At 52.6% G+C, this 26,214-nt stretch overlaps 1 protein-coding gene across 1 annotated transcript in view; it reads left to right on the top strand.

Moving 5' to 3' along the window:
• Positions 1-26,214, top strand: part of prkg2l (protein kinase cGMP-dependent 2, like) — a 213,539-nt gene that overhangs the window by 19,226 nt on the left and 168,099 nt on the right. The window contains exons 4-14 of the mRNA XM_072436872.1: positions 34-139; positions 198-261; positions 331-408; positions 3,650-3,744; positions 8,295-8,363; positions 8,578-8,673; positions 16,257-16,404; positions 16,883-17,019; positions 22,241-22,330; positions 22,856-22,997; positions 23,726-23,889. Of these exons, the coding sequence (XP_072292973.1) occupies positions 34-139; positions 198-261; positions 331-408; positions 3,650-3,744; positions 8,295-8,363; positions 8,578-8,673; positions 16,257-16,404; positions 16,883-17,019; positions 22,241-22,330; positions 22,856-22,997; positions 23,726-23,889 (1,189 nt within the window). The remainder of the gene's footprint in view (positions 1-33; positions 140-197; positions 262-330; positions 409-3,649; positions 3,745-8,294; positions 8,364-8,577; positions 8,674-16,256; positions 16,405-16,882; positions 17,020-22,240; positions 22,331-22,855; positions 22,998-23,725; positions 23,890-26,214) is intronic.

The following is a 26,214-nucleotide window of genomic DNA, read 5'->3' as shown; positions in this document are numbered from 1 at the left end:
GGGAGTTACAGATTAACTCTTTTACTCTTTCAGCCGTGTCACAGTCTCAGGTTTGGGCTTTGGACCGACAGAGTTTTCAGTTCATCATGAGGAGGACGACTCAGCAGCGCCACCTGGAGCACTGCAGCTTCCTGCACAGGTAGTAACACCTGTCGGCTCCTGTCCTGGCTGCACCTGTCTCACTCTCTCTGTCTCAGTGTGTCTCTGCTGAAGGAGCTTCCTGAGGACACGTTGTCTCGTATTGCCGACTGTCTCCACGTGGTGAGGGACACTCTGATTGGCCATTGTCTGAGGCGTACTGCTCTCTGATTGGTCGTTTGTGTCCCAAAGGATTATTACGACAGAGGCGAGTACATCATCCGAGAGGGAGAGGAAGGCGACACCTTCTTCATCATCGCCAAAGGACAGGTGAGACCCGTCCTCACAAAGTGGTGCCATCCATAATATTAGAAATAATATTATTAGAAATAATATATTTAAAAATAATATTATTATGAATATTAAAAAAGCCACAAAATTAAGGCAGCAGACATTCAACAAATAAAAAAAATAAAGATAAAATCATGTCCTTGAGAACCCTAAAAGAAACACGTCTCATTTTGTCCAAAGTCTGTCAAATGTGTCCATTTTCAATTTGAGTCCAAATGTATTTTTTTCAATTTTCCATATGTCAAGTAAAATGTCCTGAGGCCCAAATACAGAGTCCTGAGGCCCAAATACAGAGTCCTGAGGCCCAAATACAGAGTCCTGAGGCCCAAATACAGAGTCCTGAGGCCCAAATACAGAGTCCTGAGGCCCAAATACAGAGTCCCGAGGTCCAGACACAGAGTCATGAGGCCCAAATACAGAGTCCTGAGGACCAAATACAGAGTCCTGAGGTCCAAATACAGAGTCCTAAGGTCCAAATACAGAGTCCTGAGGCCCAAATACAGAGTCCTGAGGACCAAATACAGAGTCCTAAGGTCCAAATACAGAGTCCTAAGGACCAAATACAGAGTCCTAAGGTCCAAATACAGAGTCCTAAGGTCCAAATACAGAGTCCTGAGGCCCAAATACAGAGTCCTGAGGACCAAATACAGAGTCCTAAGGTCCAAATACAGAGTCCTAAGGTCCAAATACAGAGTCCTAAGGTCCAAATACAGAGTCCTAAGGTCCAAATACAGAGTCCTGAGGCCCAAATACAGAGTCCTGAGGCCCAAACACATTTCCCTGTGAGTAATGAGCTTTGACATGGGCTTAGAAAGAAACCAGACACACTTTTCCAACAGAATTCCCTCCATGCTCTCCTGTGCTTCTCCACTGAGATGTACTTATACTTTCCCACTCTTCATCCTCCAGAACAAAGTGACCCTCTCTTTCCCTTTGACCCTTCATGTGTCATGTGACTGTCCAGACTCTTCATACTTTTGTATCATTTAAATAATCCTCTTGAAAGTTCAGATTTATAAGATTTAATACATTTTTTCAGTCAAAAGGCTCGTTTACATCTGGTGAAAAACCTTTAGACCTTTTGTCCTCCAGACCTTGAGTCTCAGCTCAGTTCTATTTGGTACAAAACCTTTGGTCATAAAGTTTTACCAGTTTAAGATTGTGACATGTGTGTTTAGTTTGTTCTGATCAGCTCCTTCCATGTCGTAAGAACAGATTTGAGCCAGGGATTCTTCACTTCCTCCTCATGACTCAAGCGTCTGTCATCTGCAGTAAGAACTGTACAGGAACCCCCGGCACCACATGACTCTCAGTACTTATACTGAGAGTCGTGACCTGTACAGGAACCCCCGGCACCACAAGACTCTCAGTATAAGACCTGTACAGGAACCTCAGGCACCACATGACTCTCAGTATAAGACCTGTACAGGAACCTCAGGCACCACACGACTCTCAGTATAAGACCTGTACAGGAACCTCAGGCACCACATGACTCTCAGTATAAGACCTGTACAGGAACCTCAGGCACCACATGACTCTCAGTATAAGACCTGTACAGGAACCTCAGGCACCACATGACTCTCAGTATAAGACCTGTACAGGAACCCCCGGCACCACATTACTCTCAGTATAAGACCTGTACAGGAACCCCCGGCACCACTTGACTCTCAGTATAAGACCTGTACAGGAACCCCCGGCACCACATGACTCTCAGTATAAGACCTGTACAGGAACCCCCGGCACCACATGACTCTCAGTATAAGACCTGTACAGGAACCCTCGGCACCACATGACTCTCAGTATAAGACCTGTACAGGAACCTCGGGCACCACATGACCCTCAGTATAAGACATGTACAGGAACCTGAGGCACCACCTGACTCTCATTATAAGACCTGTACAGGAACCCCCGGCACCACATGACTCTCAGTATAAGACCTGTACAGGAACCCCCGGCACCACATGACTCTCAGTATAAGACCTGTACAGGAACCTCAGGCACCACATGACCTTCAGTATAAGACCTGTACAGGAACCTGAGGCACCACCTGACTCTCATTATAAGACCTGTACAGGAACCCCCGGCACCACATGACTCTCAGTATAAGACCTGTACAGGAACCTCAGGCACCACATGACTCTCAGTATAAGACCTGTACAGGAACCTCAGGCACCACAAGACTCTCAGTATAAGACCTGTACAGGAACCCCCGGCACCACATGACTCTCAGTATAAGACCTGTACAGGAACCTCAGGCACCACATGACTCTCAGTATAAGACCTGTACAGGAACCTCAGGCACCACATGACTCTCAGTATAAGACCTGTACAGGAACCTCAGGCACCACAAGACTCTCAGTATAAGACCTGTACAGGAACCCCCGGCACCACATGACTCTCAGTATAAGACCTGTACAGGAACCTCAGGCACCACATGACTCTCAGTATAACCCCTGTACAGGAACCTCAGGCACCACATGACTCTCAGTATAAGACCTGTACAGGAACCTGAGGCACCACCTGACTCTCATTATAAGACCTGTACAGGAACCTCAGGCACCACATGACCTTCAGTATAAGACCTGTACAGGAACCTGAGGCACCACATGACTCTCAGTATAAGACCTGTACAGGAACCCCCGGCACCACATGACTCTCAGTATAAGACCTGTACAGGAACCTCAGGCACCACATGACTCTCAGTATAAGACCTGTACAGGAACCTCAGGCACCACATGACTCTCAGTATAAGACCTGTACAGGAACCCCCGGCACCACATGACTCTCAGTATAAGACCTGTACAGGAACCTCAGGCACCACATTACTCTCATTATAAGACCTGTACAGGAACCCCCGGCACCACATGACTCTCAGTATAAGACCTGTACAGGAACCTCAGGCACCACATGACTCTCAGTATAAGACCTGTACAGGAACCTCAGGCACCACATGACTCTCAGTATAAGACCTGTACAGGAACCTCAGGCACCACATGACTCTCAGTATAAGACCTGTACAGGAACCTGAGGCACCACCTGACTCTCATTATAAGACCTGTACAGGAACCTCAGGCACCACATGACTCTCAGTATAAGACCTGTACAGGAACCCCCGGCACCACATGACTCTCAGTATAAGACCATTGAGCACAACGTTCTGGATCACACCAGCTGTGCATGTGACTGAAATGATTTTCTTTGTGTGTGTGTGTTTCTTTAGGTGCTGGTGACTCAGAGCTCTGAGGCCTTCACTGAACCTCAGGAGATCAAAACTCTGACGGTCGGAGAATACTTCGGGGAGAAAGCTCTCATCAGGTTCTCACTGAATCATAATGTGTTTAAAGCAGCTCTCACGTGACACGCCCCCTGGAGGACGCTCACATGTGACACGCCTCCTGGAGGACGCTCTCATGTGACACGCCCATTGGAGGACACTCTCACGTGACACGCCCCCTGGAGGACGCTCTCACGTGACACGCCCCCTGGAGGACGCTCACATGTGACACGCCTCCTGGAGGACGCTCTCATGTGACACGCCCATTGGAGGACACTCTCACGTGACACGCCCCCTGGAGGACGCTCTCACGTGACACGCCCCCTGGAGGACGCTCTCATGTGACACGCCCATTGGAGGACACTCTCACGTGACACGCCCCCTGGAGGACGCTCTCACGTGACACGCCCCCTGGAGGACGCTCTCATGTGACACGCCCATTGGAGGACACTCTCACGTGACACGCCCCCTGGAGGACGCTCTCACGTGACACGCCCCCTGGAGGACGCTCTCACGTGACACGCCCCCTGGAGGACGCTCACATGTGACACGCCTCCTGGAGGACGCTCTCATGTGACACGCCCATTGGAGGACACTCTCACGTGACACGCCCCCTGGAGGACGCTCTCACGTGACACGCCCCCTGGAGGACGCTCTCATGTGACACGCCCATTGGAGGACACTCTCACGTGACACGCCCCCTGGAGGACGCTCTCACGTGACACGCCCCCTGGAGGACGCTCTCACGTGACACGCCCCCTGGAGGACGCTCTCACGTGACACGCCTCCTGGAGGACGCTCACATGTGACAAGCCCCCTGGAGGACGCTCACATGTGACACGCCCCCTGGAGGACGCTCTCATGTGACACGCCTCCTGGAGGACGCTCACATGTGACACGCCTCCTGGAGGACGCTCTCATGTGACACGCCCATTGGAGGACACTCTCACGTGACACGCCCCCTGGAGGACGCTCTCACGTGACACGCCCCCTGGAGGACGCTCTCACGTGACACGCCCCCTGGAGGACGCTCTCATGTAACACGCCTCCTGGAGGACGCTCTCACGTGACACGCCCCCTGGAGGACACTCTCACGTGACACGCCCCCTTGAGGACGCTCTCACGTGACACGCCTCCTGGAGGACGCTCTCACGTGACACGCCTCCTGGAGGACGCTCTCACGTGACACGCCTCCTGGAGGACGCTCTCACGTGACACGCCTCCTGGAGGACGCTCTCACGTGACACGCCCCCTGGAGGACGCTCTCATGTGACACGCCTCCTGGAGGACGCTCTCACGTGACACGCCCCCTGGAGGACGCTCTCACGTGACACGCCCCCTGGAGGACGCTCTCGCGTGACACGCCTCCTGGAGGACGCTCACACGTGACACGCCCCCTGGAGGACGCTCTCACGTGACACGCCCCCTGGAGGACGCTCTCGCGTGACACGCCCCCTGGTGGACGCTCTCACGTGACACGCCCCCTGGAGGACGCTCTCACGTGACACGCCCCCTGGAGGACGCTCTCACGTGACACGCCCCCTGGAGGACGCTCTCACGTGACACGCCCCCTGGAGGACGCTCTCACGTGACACGCCTCCTGGAGGACGCTCTCACGTGACACGCCCCCTGGAGGACGCTCTCACGTGACACGCCTCCTGGAGGACGCGCTCACGTGACACGCCCCCTGGAGAACGCTCTCATGTGACACGCCCCCTGGAGGACGCTCTCACGTGACACGCCCCCTGGAGGACGCTCTCATGTGACACGCCCCCTGGAGGACGCTCTCACGTGACACGCCCCCTGGAGGACGCTCTCATGTGACACGCCTCCTGGAGGACGCTCTCACGTGACACGCCCCCTGGAGGACGCTCTCGCGATACACGCCCCCTGGAGGACGCTCTCGCGTGACACGCCCCCTGGAGGACGCTCTCACGTGACACGCCCCCTGGAGGACGCTCTCACGTGACACGCCCCCTGGAGGACGCTCTCACGTGACACGCCTCCTGGTGGACGCTCTCATGTGACACGCCCCCTGGAGGACGCTCTCATGTGACACGCCCCCTGGAGGACGCTCCCCTGGAGGACGCTCTCACGTGACACGCCTCCTGGAGGACGCTCTCATGTGACACGCCCCCTGGAGGACGCTCTCATGTGACACGCCCCTTGGAGGACGCTCTCATGTGACACGCCCCCTGGAGGACGCTCTCATGTGACACGCCCCCTGGAGGACGCTCTCACGTGACACGCCCCCTGGAGGACGCTCTCACGTGACACGCCCCCTGGAGGACGCTCTCACGTGACACGCCCCCTGGAGGAAGCTCTCACGTGACACGCCCCCTGGAGGACGCTCTCACGTGACACGCCCCCTGGAGAACGCTCTCATGTGACACGCCCCCTGGAGGACGCTCTCACGTGACACGCCCCCTGGAGGACGCTCTCATGTGACACGCCCCCTGGAGGACGCTCTCACGTGACACGCCCCCTGGAGGACGCTCTCATGTGACACGCCTCCTGGAGGACGCTCTCACGTGACACGCCCCCTGGAGGACGCTCTCACGTGACACGCCCCCTGGAGGACGCTCTCACGTGACACGCCCCCTGGAGGACGCTCTCACGTGACACGCCCCCTGGAGGACGCTCTCACGTGACACGCCTCCTGGAGGACGCTCTCACGTGACACGCCCCCTGGAGGACGCTCTCACGTGACACGCCTCCTGGAGGACGCGCTCACGTGACACGCCCCCTGGAGAACGCTCTCATGTGACACGCCCCCTGGAGGACGCTCTCACGTGACACGCCCCCTGGAGGACGCTCTCATGTGACACGCCCCCTGGAGGACGCTCTCACGTGACACGCCCCCTGGAGGACGCTCTCATGTGACACGCCTCCTGGAGGACGCTCTCACGTGACACGCCCCCTGGAGGACGCTCTCACGTGACACGCCCCCTGGAGGACGCTCTCACGTGACACGCCTCCTGGAGGACGCTCTCACGTGACACGCCCCCTGGAGGACGCTCTCACGTGACACGCCTCCTGGTGGACGCTCTCATGTGACACGCCCCCTGGAGGACGCTCTCATGTGACACGCCCCCTGGAGGACGCTCCCCTGGAGGACGCTCTCACGTGACACGCCTCCTGGAGGACGCTCTCATGTGACACGCCCCCTGGAGGACGCTCTCATGTGACACGCCCCTTGGAGGACGCTCTCATGTGACACGCCCCCTGGAGGACGCTCTCACGTGACACGCCCCCTGGAGGACGCTCTCACGTGACACGCCCCCTGGAGGACGCTCTCATGTGACACGCCCCCTGGAGGACGCTCTCACGTGACACGCCCCCTGGAGGACGCTCTCACGTGACACGCCCCCTGGAGGACGCTCTCACGTGACACGCCCCCTGGAGGAAGCTCTCACGTGACACGCCCCCTGGAGGACGCTCTCACGTGACACGCCCCCTGGAGAACGCTCTCATGTGACACGCCCCCTGGAGGACGCTCTCACGTGACACGCCCCCTGGAGGACGCTCTCATGTGACACGCCCCCTGGAGGACGCTCTCACGTGACACGCCCCCTGGAGGACGCTCTCATGTGACACGCCTCCTGGAGGACGCTCTCACGTGACACGCCCCCTGGAGGACGCTCTCACGTGACACGCCCCCTGGAGGACGCTCTCACGTGACACGCCCCCTGGAGGACGCTCTCACGTGACACGCCCCCTGGAGGACGCTCTCACGTGACACGCCTCCTGGAGGACGCTCTCACGTGACACGCCCCCTGGAGGACGCTCTCACGTGACACGCCTCCTGGAGGACGCGCTCACGTGACACGCCCCCTGGAGAACGCTCTCATGTGACACGCCCCCTGGAGGACGCTCTCACGTGACACGCCCCCTGGAGGACGCTCTCATGTGACACGCCCCCTGGAGGACGCTCTCACGTGACACGCCCCCTGGAGGACGCTCTCATGTGACACGCCTCCTGGAGGACGCTCTCACGTGACACGCCCCCTGGAGGACGCTCTCACGTGACACGCCCCCTGGAGGACGCTCTCACGTGACACGCCTCCTGGAGGACGCTCTCACGTGACACGCCCCCTGGAGGACGCTCTCACGTGACACGCCTCCTGGTGGACGCTCTCATGTGACACGCCCCCTGGAGGACGCTCTCATGTGACACGCCCCCTGGAGGACGCTCCCCTGGAGGACGCTCTCACGTGACACGCCTCCTGGAGGACGCTCTCATGTGACACGCCCCCTGGAGGACGCTCTCATGTGACACGCCCCTTGGAGGACGCTCTCATGTGACACGCCCCCTGGAGGACGCTCTCACGTGACACGCCCCCTGGAGGACGCTCTCACGTGACACGCCCCCTGGAGGACGCTCTCACGTGACACGCCCCCTGGAGGACGCTCTCACGTGACACGCCCCCTGGAGGACGCTCTCATGTGACACGCCCCCTGGAGGACGCTCTCATGTGTCTGAGCTTCATCACATTATGTTCCACTCACACTTTTGGAAACATGGACTTTGTTGTTTGCATTTGTGTCGAAAACAGAAACTCACTGTTTTTTCGGCACGTTTCTGTTTCAGTGAAGACGTTCGGTCGGCAAATGTGATCTGCAACGAGAACGACACGCACTGTCTCGTCCTGGACCGAGAGTGAGTCCGAACCTGGTCAAAACCGGGTCTAAACCAGGACTAAACCAGGTCTAAACCAGGACTAAACCAGGTCTAAACCAGGTCTAAACCAGGACTAAACTAGGTCTAAACCAGGTCTAAACCAGGTCTAAACCAGGTCTAAACCAGGTCTAAACCAGGTCCAAACCAGGTCTAAACCAGGACTGAACCAGGTCTAAACCCGGTCTTTGTGCAGGAGCTTCACGCAGATGTTTGGGACGTTGGAGGAGCTTCAAGTCCATCTCAGGTCTTATGTGGAGGAGCTTTCTCTGAGTGACCAGAGGAGGAGGAGGTCAGTCACATGGTCACTGTGTTTACAAGCGCTCATTAGCATCTCATTTACATAAACTTGAGCTTGTTTATTCTAACGATCTGTCCACAGACTGAGGAACCTTTTCAAATATGGATTATTATTTTTAAATTGATTTAAATTTAAATCAGCCGTTGGTCTTTCAAACAGGAGGAGCTCATCTCATTTTAACCTTTTGTGTTTTATCATTAATGTTTTCAGTTTAATTCACTTTTACAGCACAAGCACATGTCATCCAGTGATGTCACATGTGCCCTCTGTGGCCCTCTGTGGCCCTCTGTGCTCTGTGGCCCTCTGTGGCCCTCTGTGGCCCTCTGTGGCCCTCTGTGGCCCTCTGTGCTCTGTGGCCCTCTGTGGCCCTCTGTGGCCCTCTGTGCTCTGTGGCCCTCTGTGCTCTGTGGCCCTCTGTGGCCCTCTGTGCTCTGTGGCCCTCTGTGGCCCTCTGTGGCCCTCTGTGCTCTGTGGCCCTCTGTGGCCCTCTGTGGCCCTCTGTGCTCTGTGGACCTCTGTGCTCTGTGGCCCTCTGTGGCCCTCTGTGGCCCTCTGTGCTCTGTGGCCCTCTGTGGCCCTCTGTGGCCCTCTGTGGTCCTCTGTGCTCTGTGGCCCTCTGTGCTCTGTGGCCCTCTGTGGCCCTCTGTGGCCCTCTGTGGCCCTCTGTGCTCTGTGCCCCTCTGTGCTCTGTGGCCCTCTGTGGCCCTCTGTGGCCCTCTGTGGCCCTCTGTGCTCTGTGGCCCTCTGTGGCCCTCTGTGGCCCTCTGTGGCCCTCTGTGGTCCTCTGTGCTCTGTGGCCCTCTGTGCTCTGTGGCCCTCTGTGGCCCTCTGTGGCCCTCTGTGGCCCTCTGTGCTCTGTGCCCCTCTGTGCTCTGTGGCCCTCTGTGGCCCTCTGTGGCCCTCTGTGGCCCTCTGTGCTCTGTGGCCCTCTGTGCTCTGTGGCCCTCTGTGGCCCTCTGTGGCCCTCTGTGCCCCTCTGTGCTCTGTGGCCCTCTGTGGCCCTCTGTGGCCCTCTGTGCTCTGTGGCCCTCTGTGCTCTGTGGCCCTCTGTGGCCCTCTGTGGCCCTCTGTGGCCCTCTGTGCTCTGTGGCCCTCTGTGGCCCTCTGCGCTCTGTGGCCCTCTGTGGCCCTCTGTGGCCCGCGGTGTGTGGCCCACAGTGTCGCGGGTTCAAATCCGGGTCAGGGTGGTTCGCTACATTTTCAATGGGAGCATTAGCGTTAGCCTCCGATGCATTTTCAATGGGAAGTTAGCGTTAGCCTCTGATGCATTTTCAATGGGAGCGTTAGCGTTAGCCTCTGATGCATTTTCAATGGGAGCGTTAGCCTCTGATGCATTTTCAATGGGAGCGTTAGCGTTAGCCTCTGATGCATTTTCAATGGGAGCGTTAGCGTTAGCCTCTGATGCATTTTCAATGGGAGCGGTAGCGTTAGCCTCTGATGCATTTTCAATGGGAGCGTTAGCGTTAGCCTCTGATGCATTTTCAATGGGAGCCTTAGCGTTAGCCTCTGATGCATTTTCAATGGGAGCGTTAGCGTTAGCCTCTGATGCATTTCAATGGGAGCGTTAGCGTTAGCCTCTGATGCATTTTCAATGGGAACGTTAGCGTTAGCCTCTGATGCATTTCAATGGGAGCGTTAGCGTTAGCCTCTGATGCATTTCAATGGGAGCGTTAGCGTTAGCCTCTGATGCATTTTCAATGGGAGCGTTAGCGTTAGCCTCTGATGCATTTTCAATGGGAGCGTTAGCGTTAGCCTCTGATGCATTTTCAATGGGAGCTTTAGCGTTAGCCTCTGATGCATTTTCAATGGGAGCGTTAGCGTTAGCCTCTGATGCATTTTCAATGGGAGCGTTAGCGTTAGCCTCTGATGCATTTTCAATGGGAGCGTTAGCGTTAGCCTCTGATGCATTTCAATGGGAGCGTTAGCGTTAGCCTCTGATGCATTTTCAATGGGAGCGTTAGCGTTAGCCTCTGATGCATTTTCAATGGGAGCGTTAGCGTTAGCCTCTGATGCATTTTCAATGGGAGCGTTAGCGTTAGCCTCTGATGCATTTTCAATGGGAGCGTTAGCGTTAGCCTCTGATGCATTTCAATGGGAGCGTTAGCGTTAGCCTCTGATGCATTTCAATGGGAGCGTTAGCGTTAGCCTCTGATGCATTTCAATGGGAGCGTTAGCGTTAGCCTCTGATGCATTTTCAATGGGAGCGTTAGCGTTAGCCTCTGATGCATTTCAATGGGAGCGTTAGCGTTAGCCTCTGATGCATTTCAATGGGAGCGTTAGCGTTAGCCTCTGATGCATTTTCAATGGGAGCGTTAGCGTTAGCCTCTGATGCATTTTCAATGGGAGCGTTAGCGTTAGCCTCTGATGCATTTCAATGGGAGCGTTAGCGTTAGCCTCTGATGCATTTTCAATGGGAGCGTTAGCGTTAGCCTCTGATGCATTTTCAATGGGAGCGTTAGCGTTAGCCTCTGATGCATTTTCAATGGGAGCGTTAGCCTCTGATGCATTTTCAATGGGAGCGTTAGTGTTAGCCTCTGATGCATTTTCAATGGGAGCGTTAGCGTTAGCCTCTGATGCATTTTCAATGGGAGCGGTAGCGTTAGCCTCTGATGCATTTTCAATGGGAGCGTTAGCGTTAGCCTCTGATGCATTTTCAATGGGAGCGGTAGCGTTAGCCTCTGATGCATTTTCAATGGGAGCGTTAGCGTTAGCCTCTGATGCATTTTCAATGGGAGCGTTAGCGTTAGCCTCTGATGCATTTCAATGGGAGCGTTAGCGTTAGCCTCTGATGCATTTTCAATGGGAGCGTTAGCGTTAGCCTCTGATGCATTTCAATGGGAGCGTTAGCGTTAGCCTCTGATGCATTTCAATGGGAGCGTTAGCGTTAGCCTCTGATGCATTTCAATGGGAGCGTTAGCGTTAGCCTCTGATGCATTTTCAATGGGAGCGTTAGCGTTAGCCTCTGATGCATTTCAATGGGAGCGTTAGCGTTAGCCTCTGATGCATTTCAATGGGAGCGTTAGCGTTAGCCTCTGATGCATTTTCAATGGGAGCGTTAGCGTTAGCCTCTGATGCATTTTCAATGGGAGCGTTAGCGTTAGCCTCTGATGCATTTTCAATGGGAGCGTTAGCGTTAGCCTCTGATGCATTTCAATGGGAGCGTTAGCGTTAGCCTCTGATGCATTTCAATGGGAGCGTTAGCGTTAGCCTCTGATGCATTTCAATGGGAGCGTTAGCGTTAGCCTCTGATGCATTTTCAATGGGAGCGTTAGCGTTAGCCTCTGATGCATTTCAATGGGAGCGTTAGCGTTAGCCTCTGATGCATTTCAATGGGAGCCTTAGCGTTAGCCTCTGATGCATTTTCAATGGGAGCGTTAGCGTTAGCCTCTGATGCATTTCAATGGGAGCGTTAGCGTTAGCCTCTGATGCATTTTCAATGGGAACGTTAGCGTTAGCCTCTGATGCATTTCAATGGGAGCGTTAGCGTTAGCCTCTGATGCATTTCAATGGGAGCGTTAGCGTTAGCCTCTGATGCATTTTCAATGGGAGCGTTAGCGTTAGCCTCTGATGCATTTTCAATGGGAGCGTTAGCGTTAGCCTCTGATGCATTTTCAATGGGAGCTTTAGCGTTAGCCTCTGATGCATTTTCAATGGGAGCGTTAGCGTTAGCCTCTGATGCATTTTCAATGGGAGCGTTAGCGTTAGCCTCTGATGCATTTTCAATGGGAGCGTTAGCGTTAGCCTCTGATGCATTTCAATGGGAGCGTTAGCGTTAGCCTCTGATGCATTTTCAATGGGAGCGTTAGCGTTAGCCTCTGATGCATTTTCAATGGGAGCGTTAGCGTTAGCCTCTGATGCATTTTCAATGGGAGCGTTAGCGTTAGCCTCTGATGCATTTTCAATGGGAGCTTTAGCGTTAGCCTCTGATGCATTTTCAATGGGAGCGTTAGCGTTAGCCTCTGATGCATTTTCAATGGGAGCTTTAGCGTTAGCCTCTGATGCATTTTCAATGGGAGCGTTAGCGTTAGCCTCTGATGCATTTTCAATGGGAGCGTTAGCGTTAGCCTCTGATGCATTTTCAATGGGAGCGGTAGCGTTAGCCTCTGATGCATTTTCAATGGGAGCGTTAGCGTTAGCCTCTGATGCATTTTCAATGGGAGCCTTAGCGTTAGCCTCTGATGCATTTTCAATGGGAGCGTTAGCGTTAGCCTCTGATGCATTTCAATGGGAGCGTTAGCGTTAGCCTCTGATGCATTTTCAATGGGAACGTTAGCGTTAGCCTCTGATGCATTTCAATGGGAGCGTTAGCGTTAGCCTCTGATGCATTTCAATGGGAGCGTTAGCGTTAGCCTCTGATGCATTTTCAATGGGAGCGTTAGCGTTAGCCTCTGATGCATTTTCAATGGGAGCGTTAGCGTTAGCCTCTGATGCATTTTCAATGGGAGCTTTAGCGTTAGCCTCTGATGCATTTTCAATGGGAGCGTTAGCGTTAGCCTCTGATGCATTTTCAATGGGAGCGTTAGCGTTAGCCTCTGATGCATTTTCAATGGGAGCGTTAGCGTTAGCCTCTGATGCATTTCAATGGGAGCGTTAGCGTTAGCCTCTGATGCATTTTCAATGGGAGCGTTAGCGTTAGCCTCTGATGCATTTTCAATGGGAGCGTTAGCGTTAGCCTCTGATGCATTTTCAATGGGAGCGTTAGCGTTAGCCTCTGATGCATTTTCAATGGGAGCGTTAGCGTTAGCCTCTGATGCATTTCAATGGGAGCGTTAGCGTTAGCCTCTGATGCATTTCAATGGGAGCGTTAGCGTTAGCCTCTGATGCATTTCAATGGGAGCGTTAGCGTTGGCCTCTGATGCATTTTCAATGGGAGCGTTAGCGTTAGCCTCTGATGCATTTCAATGGGAGCGTTAGCGTTAGCCTCTGATGCATTTCAATGGGAGCGTTAGCGTTAGCCTCTGATATATTTTCAATGGGAGCGTTAGCGTTAGCCTCTGATGCATTTCAATGGGAGCGTTAGCGTTAGCCTCTGATGCATTTCAATGGGAGCGTTAGCGTTAGCCTCTGATGCATTTTCAATGGGAGCGTTAGCGTTAGCCTCTGATGCATTTTCAATGGGAGCGTTAGCGTTAGCCTCTGATGCATTTTCAATGGGAGCGTTAGCCTCTGATGCATTTTCAATGGGAGCGTTAGTGTTAGCCTCTGATGCATTTTCAATGGGAGCGTTAGCGTTAGCCTCTGATGCATTTTCAATGGGAGCGGTAGCGTTAGCCTCTGATGCATTTTCAATGGGAGCGTTAGCGTTAGCCTCTGATGCATTTTCAATGGGAGCGGTAGCGTTAGCCTCTGATGCATTTTCAATGGGAGCGTTAGCGTTAGCCTCTGATGCATTTTCAATGGGAGCGTTAGCGTTAGCCTCTGATGCATTTCAATGGGAGCGTTAGCGTTAGCCTCTGATGCATTTTCAATGGGAGCGTTAGCGTTAGCCTCTGATGCATTTCAATGGGAGCGTTAGCGTTAGCCTCTGATGCATTTCAATGGGAGCGTTAGCGTTAGCCTCTGATGCATTTCAATGGGAGCGTTAGCGTTAGCCTCTGATGCATTTTCAATGGGAGCGTTAGCGTTAGCCTCTGATGCATTTCAATGGGAGCGTTAGCGTTAGCCTCTGATGCATTTCAATGGGAGCGTTAGCGTTAGCCTCTGATGCATTTTCAATGGGAGCGTTAGCGTTAGCCTCTGATGCATTTTCAATGGGAGCGTTAGCGTTAGCCTCTGATGCATTTTCAATGGGAGCGTTAGCGTTAGCCTCTGATGCATTTCAATGGGAGCGTTAGCGTTAGCCTCTGATGCATTTCAATGGGAGCGTTAGCGTTAGCCTCTGATGCATTTCAATGGGAGCGTTAGCGTTAGCCTCTGATGCATTTTCAATGGGAGCGTTAGCGTTAGCCTCTGATGCATTTCAATGGGAGCGTTAGCGTTAGCCTCTGATGCATTTCAATGGGAGCCTTAGCGTTAGCCTCTGATGCATTTTCAATGGGAGCGTTAGCGTTAGCCTCTGATGCATTTCAATGGGAGCGTTAGCGTTAGCCTCTGATGCATTTTCAATGGGAACGTTAGCGTTAGCCTCTGATGCATTTCAATGGGAGCGTTAGCGTTAGCCTCTGATGCATTTCAATGGGAGCGTTAGCGTTAGCCTCTGATGCATTTTCAATGGGAGCGTTAGCGTTAGCCTCTGATGCATTTTCAATGGGAGCGTTAGCGTTAGCCTCTGATGCATTTTCAATGGGAGCTTTAGCGTTAGCCTCTGATGCATTTTCAATGGGAGCGTTAGCGTTAGCCTCTGATGCATTTTCAATGGGAGCGTTAGCGTTAGCCTCTGATGCATTTTCAATGGGAGCGTTAGCGTTAGCCTCTGATGCATTTCAATGGGAGCGTTAGCGTTAGCCTCTGATGCATTTTCAATGGGAGCGTTAGCGTTAGCCTCTGATGCATTTTCAATGGGAGCGTTAGCGTTAGCCTCTGATGCATTTTCAATGGGAGCGTTAGCGTTAGCCTCTGATGCATTTTCAATGGGAGCTTTAGCGTTAGCCTCTGATGCATTTTCAATGGGAGCGTTAGCGTTAGCCTCTGATGCATTTTCAATGGGAGCGTTAGCGTTAGCCTCTGATGCATTTTCAATGGGAGCGTTAGCGTTAGCCTCTGATGCATTTCAATGGGAGCGTTAGCGTTAGCCTCTGATGCATTTTCAATGGGAGCGTTAGCGTTAGCCTCTGATGCATTTTCAATGGGAGCGTTAGCGTTAGCCTCTGATGCATTTTCAATGGGAGCGTTAGCGTTAGCCTCTGATGCATTTTCAATGGGAGCGTTAGCGTTAGCCTCTGATGCATTTCAATGGGAGCGTTAGCGTTAGCCTCTGATGCATTTCAATGGGAGCGTTAGCGTTAGCCTCTGATGCATTTCAATGGGAGCGTTAGCGTTGGCCTCTGATGCATTTCAATGGGAGCGTTAGCGTTGGCCTCTGATGCATTTTCAATGGGAGCGTTAGCGTTAGCCTCTGATGCATTTCAATGGGAGCGTTAGCGTTAGCCTCTGATGCATTTCAATGGGAGCGTTAGCGTTAGCCTCTGATGCATTTTCAATGGGAGCGTTAGCGTTAGCCTCTGATGCATTTCAATGGGAGCGTTAGCGTTAGCCTCTGATGCATTTCAATGGGAGCGTTAGCGTTAGCCTCTGATGCATTTCAATGGGAGCGTTAGCGTTAGCCTCTGATGCATTTTCAATGGGAGCGTTAGCGTTAGCCTCTGATGCATTTCAATGGGAGCGTTAGCGTTAGCCTCTGATGCATTTCAATGGGAGCGTTAGCGTTAGCCTCTGATGCATTTTCAATGGGAGCGTTAGCGTTAGCCTCTGATGCATTTCAATGGGGGACCATTGACCATGTAGTGGACCAGAACAGTTTAAATGTTTTAATTCAAATGTAAATGTTTGTGAACTTTAGAAGCTGAAGTTGGATGAACATCACAAACGTTTGTCTGACCTTTACAAATATCTGACCTTAACTCCGCCTCCTGAAGACCCAAGAGTCTGGACTTGGACCCGGCCCAGACCTCAGACCTGCTCAAACTCAGAGAACGACTGGACCAGCTGAAACCGGACCATCCTCTGGACCAGATGGAACTCATGGCGACTCTGGGCGTCGGAGGCTTCGGACGCGTAGAACTGGTGAAAATCACTTTATTCAACCTGGAAATCAAATCTAAAACATCCTGAATTATACTTTTTACTCCTGAGGTCGATCTGAGCGAGTCACAAAAAGAAGCTCAGATGAAGCTCAGACGATGCAGATGAAGCTCAGATGAAGCTCAGACACTGAAGATGCAGCTCAGACGATGCAGATGAAGCTTTGAGGGTGCAGATGAAGCTTTGAGGGGTGCAGATGAAGCTTTGAGGGTGCAGATGAAGCTTTGAGGGTGCAGATGAAGCTTTGAGGGTGCAGATGAAGCTTTGAGGGTGCAGATGAAGCTTTGAGGGTGCAGATGAAGCTTTGAGGGTGCAGATGAAGCTTTGAGGGTGCAGATGAAGCCCACACGATGCAGATGAAGCTCAGACAAGGCAGATGAAGCTTTGAGGGTACAGATGAAGCTCAGGCGGTGCAGATGAAGCTCAGGCGGTGCAGAGGAGTGACATGTCTGTGTTTCAGGTGAAGATGAAGGACGAGGACAGGACGTTTGCTCTGAAGTGCATAAAGAAGCAGCACGTGGTGCAGCACAAGCAGCAGGAGCACGTTTTCTCTGAGAAGAACCTCCTGCTGCAGGTCAACTGCCCTTTCATCATCAGGTCAGAGCGGGAGGACACACGGGAGGACATCTGAGGCACGGGAGGACACACGGGAGGGCATCTGAGGCACGGGAGGACACACGGGAGGACATCTGAGGCACGGGAGGACACACGGGAGGACATCTGAGGCACGGGAGGACACACGGGAGGGCATCTGAGGCACGGGAGGACACACGGGAGGGCATCTGAGGCACGGGAGGACACACGGGAGGACATCTGAGGCACGGGAGGACACACGGGAGGGCATCTGAGGCACGGGAGGACACACGGGAGGGCATCTGAGGCACGGGAGGACACACGGGAGGACATCTGAGGCACGGGAGGACACACGGGAGGACATCTGAGGCACGGGAGGACACACGGGAGGACATCTGAGGCACGGGAGAACACACGGGAGGACATCTGAGGCACGGGAGGACACACGGGAGGGCATCTGAGGCACGGGAGGACACACGGGAGGGCATCTGAGGCACGGGAGGACACACGGGAGGGCATCTGAGGCACGGGAGGACACACGGGAGGGCATCTGAGGCACGGGAGGACACACGGGAGGGCATCTGAGGCACGGGAGGACACACGGGAGGGCATCTGAGGCACGGGAGGACACACGGGAGGGCATCTGAGGCACGGGAGGACACACGGGAGGGCATCTGAGGCACGGGAGGACACACGGGAGGACATCTGAGGCACGGGAGGACACACGGGAGGACATCTGAGGCACGGGAGGACACACGGGAGGACATCTGAGGCACGGGAGGACACACGGGAGGACATCTGAGGCACGGGAGGACACACGGGAGGACATCTGAGGCCCGGGAGGACACACGGGAGGGCATCTGAGGCACGGGAGGACACACGGGAGGACATCTGAGGCACGGGAGGACACACGGGAGGGCATCTGAGGCACGGGAGGACACACGGGAGGGCATCTGAGGCACGGGAGGACACACGGGAGGGCATCTGAGGCACGGGAGGACACACGGGAGGGCATCTGAGGCACGGGAGGACACACGGGAGGACATCTGAGGCACGGGAGGACACACGGGAGGACATCTGAGGCACGGGAGGACACACGGGAGGACATCTGAGGCACGGGAGGACACACGGGAGGGCATCTGAGGCACGGGAGGACACACGGGAGGGCATCTGAGGCACGGGAGGACACACGGGAGGGCATCTGAGGCACGGGAGGACACACGGGAGGGCATCTGAGGCACGGGAGGACACACGGGAGGGCATCTGAGGCACGGGAGGACACACGGGAGGGCATCTGAGGCACGGGAGGACACACGGGAGGACATCTGAGGCACGGGAGGACACACGGGAGGGCATCTGAGGCACGGGAGGACACACGGGAGGGCATCTGAGGCACGGGAGGACACACGGGAGGACATCTGAGGCACGGGAGGACACACGGGAGGACATCTGAGGCACGGGAGGACACACGGGAGGACATCTGAGGCACGGGAGGACACACGGGAGGACATCTGAGGCACGGGAGGACACACGGGAGGGCATCTGAGGCACGGGAGGACACACGGGAGGACATCTGAGGCACGGGAGGACACACGGGAGGACATCTGAGGCACGGGAGGACACACGGGAGGGCATCTGAGGCACGGGAGGACACACGGGAGGGCATCTGAGGCACGGGAGGACACACGGGAGGACATCTGAGGCACGGGAGGACACACGGGAGGACATCTGAGGCACGGGAGGACACACGGGAGGGCATCTGAGGCACGGGAGGACACACGGGAGGACATCTGAGGCACGGGAGGACACACGGGAGGACATCTGAGGCACGGGAGGACACACGGGAGGGCTTTTGTCTCTCTCGTGTGGGAGTTGTGAGGGTTGTAACAGCAAATGAGATTTACTCAGGTTTTATTCAGAAATGATCTTATTATTTGCACGTCAATGTAAACTTAGGTCCTGCTGATGAGCACTTAGGTCCTGCTGATGAGCACTTAGGTCCTGCTGATGAGCACTTAGGTCCTGCTGATGAGCACTTAGGTCCTGCTGATGAGCACTTAGGTCCTGCTGATGAGCACTTACGTCCTGCTGATGAGCACTTAGATTCCTCTCTGTGTTTTCATGTGACCTTTGCTTTTCCTGTGTAATTCTGGTGTCGCTCGTCTGACGCAGTCGGTCAAACAGTGTCTCCAGGGTCCTACAGGAGGAATGTGCAAAGTACAGGACGACTCTGTATTTGGGCCTCAGGACTCTGTATTTGGGCCTCAGGACTCTGTATTTGGGCCTCAGACTCTGTATTTGGTCCTCAGGACTCTGTATTTGGGCCTCAGGACTCTGTATTTGGGCCTCATGACTCTGTATTTGGGCCTCAGGACTCTGTATTTGGGCCTCAGGACTCTGTGTTTGGTCCTCAGGACTCTGTATTTGGGCCTCAGGACTCTGTATTTGGGCCTCAGGACTCTGTATTTGGGCCTCAGGACTCTGTATTTGGGCCTCAGTACTCTGTATTTGGGCCTCAGGACTCTGTATTTGGGCCTCAGGACTCTGTATTTGGACCTTAGGACTCTGTATTTGGGCCTCAGGACTCTGTATTTGGGCCTCAGACTCTGTATTTGGTCCTCAGGACTCTGTATTTGGGCCTCAGGACTCTGTATTTGGGCCTCAGGACTCTGTATTTGGGCCTCGTGACTCTGTATTTGGGCCTCAGGACTCTGTATTTGGGCCTCGTGACTCTGTATTTGGGCCTCAGGACTCTGTATTTGGACCTTAGGACTCTGTATTTGGTCCTCAGGACTCTGTATTTGGGCCTCAGGACTCTGTATTTGGTCCTCAGGACTCTGTATTTGGGCCTCAGACTCTGTATTTGGTCCTCAGGACTCTGTATTTGGGCCTCAGACTCTGTATTTGGTCCTCAGGACTCTGTATTTGGGCCTCAGGACTCTGTATTTGGGCCTCAGGACTCTGTATTTGGGCCTCGTGACTCTGTATTTGGGCCTCAGGACTCTGTATTTGGACCTTAGGACTCTGTATTTGGTCCTCAGGACTCTGTATTTGGGCCTCAGGACTCTGTATTTGGGCCTCAGGACTCTGTATTTGGGCCTCAGTACTCTGTATTTGGACCTTAGGACTCTGTATTTGGGCCTCAGGACTCTGTATTTGGGCCTCAGTACTCTGTATTTGGGCCTCAGACTCTGTATTTGGTCCTCAGGACTCTGTATTTGGGCCTCAGGACTCTGTATTTGGGCCTCAGTACTCTATATTTGGGCCTCATGACTGTATTTGGGCCTCAGGACTCTGTATTTGGGCCTCAGGACTCTGTATTTGGGCCTCAGTACTCTGTATTTGGGCCTCATGACTGTATTTGGGCCTCAGTACTCTGTATTTGGACCTTAGGACTCTGTATTTGGGCCTCAGGACTCTGTATTTGGTCCTCAGGACTCTGTATTTGGGCCTCATGACTGTATTTGGGCCTCAGTACTCTGTATTTGGACCTTAGGACTCTGTATTTGGGCCTCAGGACTCTGTATTTGGGCCTCAGTACTCTATATTTGGGCCTCATGACTGTATTTGGGCCTCAGGACTCTGTATTTGGGCCTCAGGACTCTGTATTTGGGCCTCAGTACTCTGTATTTGGGCCTCAGTACTCTGTATTTGGACCTTAGGACTCTGTATTTGGGCCTCAGGACTCTGTATTTGGGCCTCAGGACTCTGTATTTGGGCCTCAGGACTCTGTATTTGGGCCTCAGGACTGTATTTGGGCCTCAGGACTCTGTATTTGGGCCTCAGGACTCTGTATTTGGACCTTAGGACTCTGTATTTGGGCCTCAGGACTCTGTATTTGGGCCTCAGGACTCTGTATTTGGGCCTCAGTACTCTGTATTTGGGCCTCATGACTGTATTTGGGCCTCAGGACTCTGTAATTGGGCCTCAGGACTCTGTATTTGGGCCTCAGTACTCTGTATTTGGGCCTCAGGACTCTGTATTTGGGCCTCAGGACTCTGTATTTGGGCCTCAGGACTCTGTATTTGGGCCTCAGTACTCTGTATTTGGGCCTCATGACTGTATTTGGGCCTCAGTACTCTGTATTTGGGCCTCAGGACTCTGTATTTGGGCCTCAGTACTCTGTATTTGGGCCTCAGGACTCTGTATTTGGGCCTCAGGACTCTGTATTTGGGCCTCAGGACTCTGTATTTGGGCCTCAGGACTCTGTATTTGGGCCTCAGGACTCTGTATTTGGGCCTCATGACTGTATTTGGGCCTCAGTACTCTGTATTTGGACCTTAGGACTCTGTATTTGGGCCTCAGGACTCTGTATTTGGGCCTCAGGACTCTGTATTTGGACCTTAGGACTCTGTATTTGGGCCTCAGGACTCTGTATTTGGGCCTCAGGACTCTGTATTTGGACCTTAGGACTCTGTATTTGGGCCTCAGGACTCTGTATTTGGGCCTCAGGACTCTGTATTTGGGCCTCAGGACTCTGTATTTGGACCTCAGGACTCTGTATTTGGGCCTCAGGACTCTGTATTTGGGCCTCAGGACTCTGTATTTGGACCTTAGGACTCTGTATTTGGACCTTAGGACTCTGTATTTGGGCCTCAGGACTCTGTATTTGGGCCTCAGGACTCTGTATTTGGGCCTCAGGACTCTGTATTTGGGCCTCAGGACTCTGTATTTGGGCCTCAGTACTCTGTATTTGGGCCTCAGTACTCTGTATTTGGGCCTCAGTACTCTGTATTTGGGCCTCAGGACTCTGTATTTGGGCCTCAGTACTCTGTATTTGGGCCTCAGTACTCTGTATTTGGGCCTCAGGACTCTGTATTTGGGCCTCAGTACTCTGTATTTGGGCCTCAGGACTCTGTATTTGGGCCTCAGTACTCTGTATTTGGGCCTCAGGACTCTGTATTTGGGCCTCAGTACTCTGTATTTGGGCCTCAGGACTCTGTATTTGGGCCTCAGTACTCTGTATTTGGGCCTCAGGACTCAGGACTCTGTATTTTGTTATGGGACATTATACTGGACATATGTAAAATGAAATAAATTATATTTGGACACTTTTTTTTGCTTTATTATTTGCTGGATGTCTATTGTTTCTCTTTCACGTCTTGCTTTATTTTTTCATCGTGTTTGTTTATATGTTGTTGAATTATAATGACTTAAAATTTTAGATAAAAAAACAAGATGAAAATAAAAAAAAAAGAACATTTGGAGAGTATTTTTTGCTTAAGTGCTTTTGTTGTTGTTTAAGGTTCTTTCGGACATTTCGGGATCAGAAGTTTGTGTATCTGCTGCTGGAGGCGTGTTTGGGAGGAGAACTGTGGACCGTCCTCAGAGACACGTGAGTCCTGCTGTAGACCTGGTTTAGTCCTGGTTTAGTCCTGGTTTAGTCCTGGTTTAGTCCTGGTTTAGACCTGGTTTAGACCTGGTTTAGACCTGGTTCAGTCCTGGTTTAGACTCTGTTTAGTCCTGGTTTAGTCCTGGTTTAGATCTGGTTTAGACCTGGTTTAGACCTGGTTTAGTCCTGGTTTAGTCCTGGTTTAGATCTGGTTTAGACCTGGTTTAGACCTGGTTTAGACCTGGTTTAGTCCTGGTTTAGTCCTGGTTTAGTCCTGGTTTAGATCTGGTTTAGAGCTGGTTTAGACCTGGTTTAGACCTGGTTTAGACCTGGTTTAGACCTGGTTTAGACCTGGTTTAGTCCTTGTTCAGACCTGGTTCAGACCTGGTTCAGACCTGGTTTAGACCTGGTTTAGACCTGGTTTAGTCCTGGTTTAGTCCTGGTTTAGTCCTGGTTTAGTCCTTGTTCAGACCTGGTTTAGTCCTTGTTCAGACCTGGTTCAGACCTGTTTCTGGTTCTTGTCTGCAGGAGTTTCTTTGACGAGTCGACCTCGAGGTTCTGCTGTGGTTGTGTTCTTGAAGCTCTGGAGTATTTGCACCAGAAGAACATCATCTACAGAGATCTGAAGCCGGAGAACCTGCTGCTGGACCAGGACGGGTTCCTCAAACTGGTGAGAAGCTCCAGACTCAGATCCGGTCCAGACTCAGATCCGGTCCAGACTAGAAGACACTTTTCAGCTCCAGCTGGAATAAAGTCTAAAAAATAAAGTCTGGCGGGAATGTAAGAAGAAGAAGAAGAAGAAGACAGTGTTTATATTTTATACAATTAAGTTTTTATGATAAAAATGGAGATTTTTATAGCACCAAGTATATTAAATACTGCCTTTAATGCGCCCTCATGTGGCGACTAACGTGAACTGCACATGTCGGTTCGTCTACGTCAAAAGTGATTTGAAATAATAATGAATAACGAGGACGACAATCTGTGGCAATAAAAGTTCTGTTATGTCACATGTTATGATGTAGATGTTTTCAGTGTTTGACGTGTAGAGTCATGTGACATGTGAACTGAACCTTACAGCTGTCCAGTTGTTGTTGACGGCTCTGATGCGGCGGCCATCTTGGCTCGACAAACCGCTGCTGAAGTCCGACACTTTTGCATTTCTACATTTACATCAACTCAAACAGACAAAGGATCATGGGAGCTGTAGTCCTGCTCAGGGGTCAGGGGTTGATTAAGATCAAAACCCGACCACATCCCTGACTACAGTCCTGCTTCTGGTTTAGACCTGGTTCAGACCTGGTTTAGACCTAGTTTAGTCCTGGTTCAGACCTGGTTCAGACCTGGTTTAGACCCGGTTCTGACCTGGTTCTGACCCGGGCTCTCCTGGTCCTGCAGGTGGACTTTGGCTTTGCGAAGCGCCTGGTCTCGGGGAGGAAGACCTGGACCTTCTGTGGGACCCCGGAGTACGTGGCTCCTGAGGTCATCCTGAACCGAGGACACGATTCGGCCGTGGATCTGTGGGCACTGGGCATTCTGCTGCACGAGCTGCTGACCGGCAGGTGAGGCCCAGACCGGCAGGTGAGGCCCAGACCGGCAGGTGAGGCCCAGACCGGCAGGTGAGGCCCTGACCGGCAGGTGAGGCCCTGACCGGCAGGTGAGGCCCTGACCGGCAGGTGAGGCCCAGACCGGGTTTGGAGCTGGTCCAGAGCCAGAGACCATCCAGTCTGGTCTAGTCCTGATTCCGACCTGGTTAAGCCTATGTTTAGTAAAGTTGTTTTTTCTGTTTTTACTCTTTTCTAGTCCTGGTTAATCTCCAGTTTAAGCCTGGTTTAGTCCTGGTTTATTCCTGGTTTAGTCCTGGTTTAGTCCTGGTTTAGGCCTGGTTTAGACTTTGTTTAGTCCTGGTTTAGTCCTGGTCCAGACCTGGTTTAGACTTTGTTTAGTCCTGGTTTAGTCCTGGTTTAGTCCTGGTTCAGACCTGGTTTAGTCCTGGTTTAGTCCTGGTTTATTCCTGGTTTAGACCTGGTTTAGTCCTGGTTTAGTCCTGGTTTAGTCCTGGTTCAGTCCTGGTTCAGTCCTGGTTTAGGCCTGGTTTAGTCCTGGTTTAGTCCTGGTTTAGTCCTGGTTTAGTCCTGGTTCAGACCTGGTGTAGTCCTGGTTTAGTCCTGGTTTAGTCCTGGTTTGGACCTGGTGTAGTCCTGGTTTAGTCCTGGTTTAGTCCTGGTTTAGGCCTGGTGTAGTCCTGGTTTAGTCCTGGTTTAGTCCTGGTTTAGGCCTGGTTTAGTCCTGGTTCAGTCCTGGTTTAGGCCTGGTTTAGTCCTGGTTTAGTCCTGGTTTGGACCTGGTTTAGTCCTGGTTTAGACTCTGTTTAGTCCTGATTTAGTCCTGGTTTAATCCTGGTTTAGGCCTGGTTTAGTCCTGGTTTAGGCCTGGTTTAGTCCTGGTTCAGGCCTGGTTTAGTCCTGGTTTAGACCTGGTTTAGTCCTGGTTTAGTCCTGGTTTAGTCCTGGTTTAGTCCTGGTCCAGCCCCAGGTTCAGTCCTGGTTTAGTCCTGGTTTAGTCCTGGTTTAGGCTTGGTTTAGTCCTGGTTTAGTCCTGGTTTAGACCTGGTTTAGTCCTGGTTTAGTCCTGGTTTAGTCCTGGTCCAGCCCCAGGTTCAGTCCTGGTTTAGTCCTGGTTTAGTCCTGGTTTAGGCTTGGTTTAGTCCTGGTTCAGTCCTGGTTTAGTCCTGGTTTAGACTCTGTTTAGTCCTGATTTAGTCCTGGTTTAGTCCTGGTTTAGACCTGGTTTAGTCCTGGTTTAGACCTGGTTTAGTCCTGGTTTAGTCCTGGTTTAGGCCTGGTTTAGTCCTGGTTCAGGCCTGGTTCAGTCCTGGTTTAGTCCTGGTTTAGTCCTGGTTTAGTCCTGGTTCAGTCCTGGTTTAGTCCTGGTTTAGGCTTGGTTCAGTCCTGGTTTAGACTCTGTTTAGTCCTGGTTTAGTCCTGGTTTAGTCCTGGTTTAGTCCTGGTTCAGTCCTGGTTTAGACTCTGTTTAGTCCTGGTTTAGTCCTGGTTTAGTCCTGGTTTAGACTCTGTTTAGTCCTGGTTTAGTCCTGGTTTAGTCCTGGTTTAGGCCTGGTTTAGACCTGGTTTAGACCTGGTTTAGTCCTGGTTTAGACCTGGTTTATTCCTAGTTTAGTCCTGGTTTAGACCTGGTTTAGGCCTGGTTTAGACCTGGTTTAGTCCTGGTTTCGACCTGGTTTAGTCCTGGTTTAGTCCTGGTTTAGTCCTGGTTTAGACCTGGTTTAGTCCTGGTTTAGTCCTGGTTAAGTCCTGGTTTAGTCCTGGTTTAGTCCTGGTTTAGTCCTGGTTTAGGCCTGGTTTAGTCCTGGTTTAGTCCTGGTTTAGTCCTGGTTTAGACCTGGTTTAGTCCTGGTTTAGTCCTGGTTTCGACCTGGTTTAGACCTGGTTTAGGCTTGGTTTAGTCCTGGTTTAGTCCTGGTTTAGTCCTGGTTTAGGCCTGGTTTAGACCTGTTTTAGTCCTGGTTTAGTCCTGGTTTAGTCCTCGTTTAGTCCTGGTTTAGTCCTTGTTTAGTCCTGGTTTAGACCTGGTTTAGTCCTGGTTTAGTCCTGGTTTAGTCCTGGTTTAGGCCTGGTTTAGTCCTGGTTTAGTCCTGGTTTAGTCCTGGTTTAGTCCTGGTTTAGACCTGTTTTAGTCCTGGTTTAGTCCTGGTTTAGTCCTCGTTTAGTCCTGGTTTAGTCCTTGTTTAGTCCTGGTTTAGACCTGGTTTAGTCCTGGTTTAGTCCTGGTTTAGTCCTGGTTTAGGCCTGGTTTAGTCCTGGTTTAGTCCTGGTTTAGTCCTGGTTTAGACCTGTTTTAGTCCTGGTTTAGTCCTGGTTTAGCCC

This window comes from Eucyclogobius newberryi, unplaced genomic scaffold (assembly GCF_026437365.1).
Source record: "Eucyclogobius newberryi isolate DKJ021-1_F unplaced genomic scaffold, fEucNew1.0.hap1 SCAF_8, whole genome shotgun sequence".
In the NCBI taxonomy this organism is placed as follows: Eukaryota; Metazoa; Chordata; class Actinopteri; order Gobiiformes; family Gobiidae; genus Eucyclogobius; species Eucyclogobius newberryi.
This window is presented reverse-complemented; position numbering and strand designations above follow the sequence as displayed.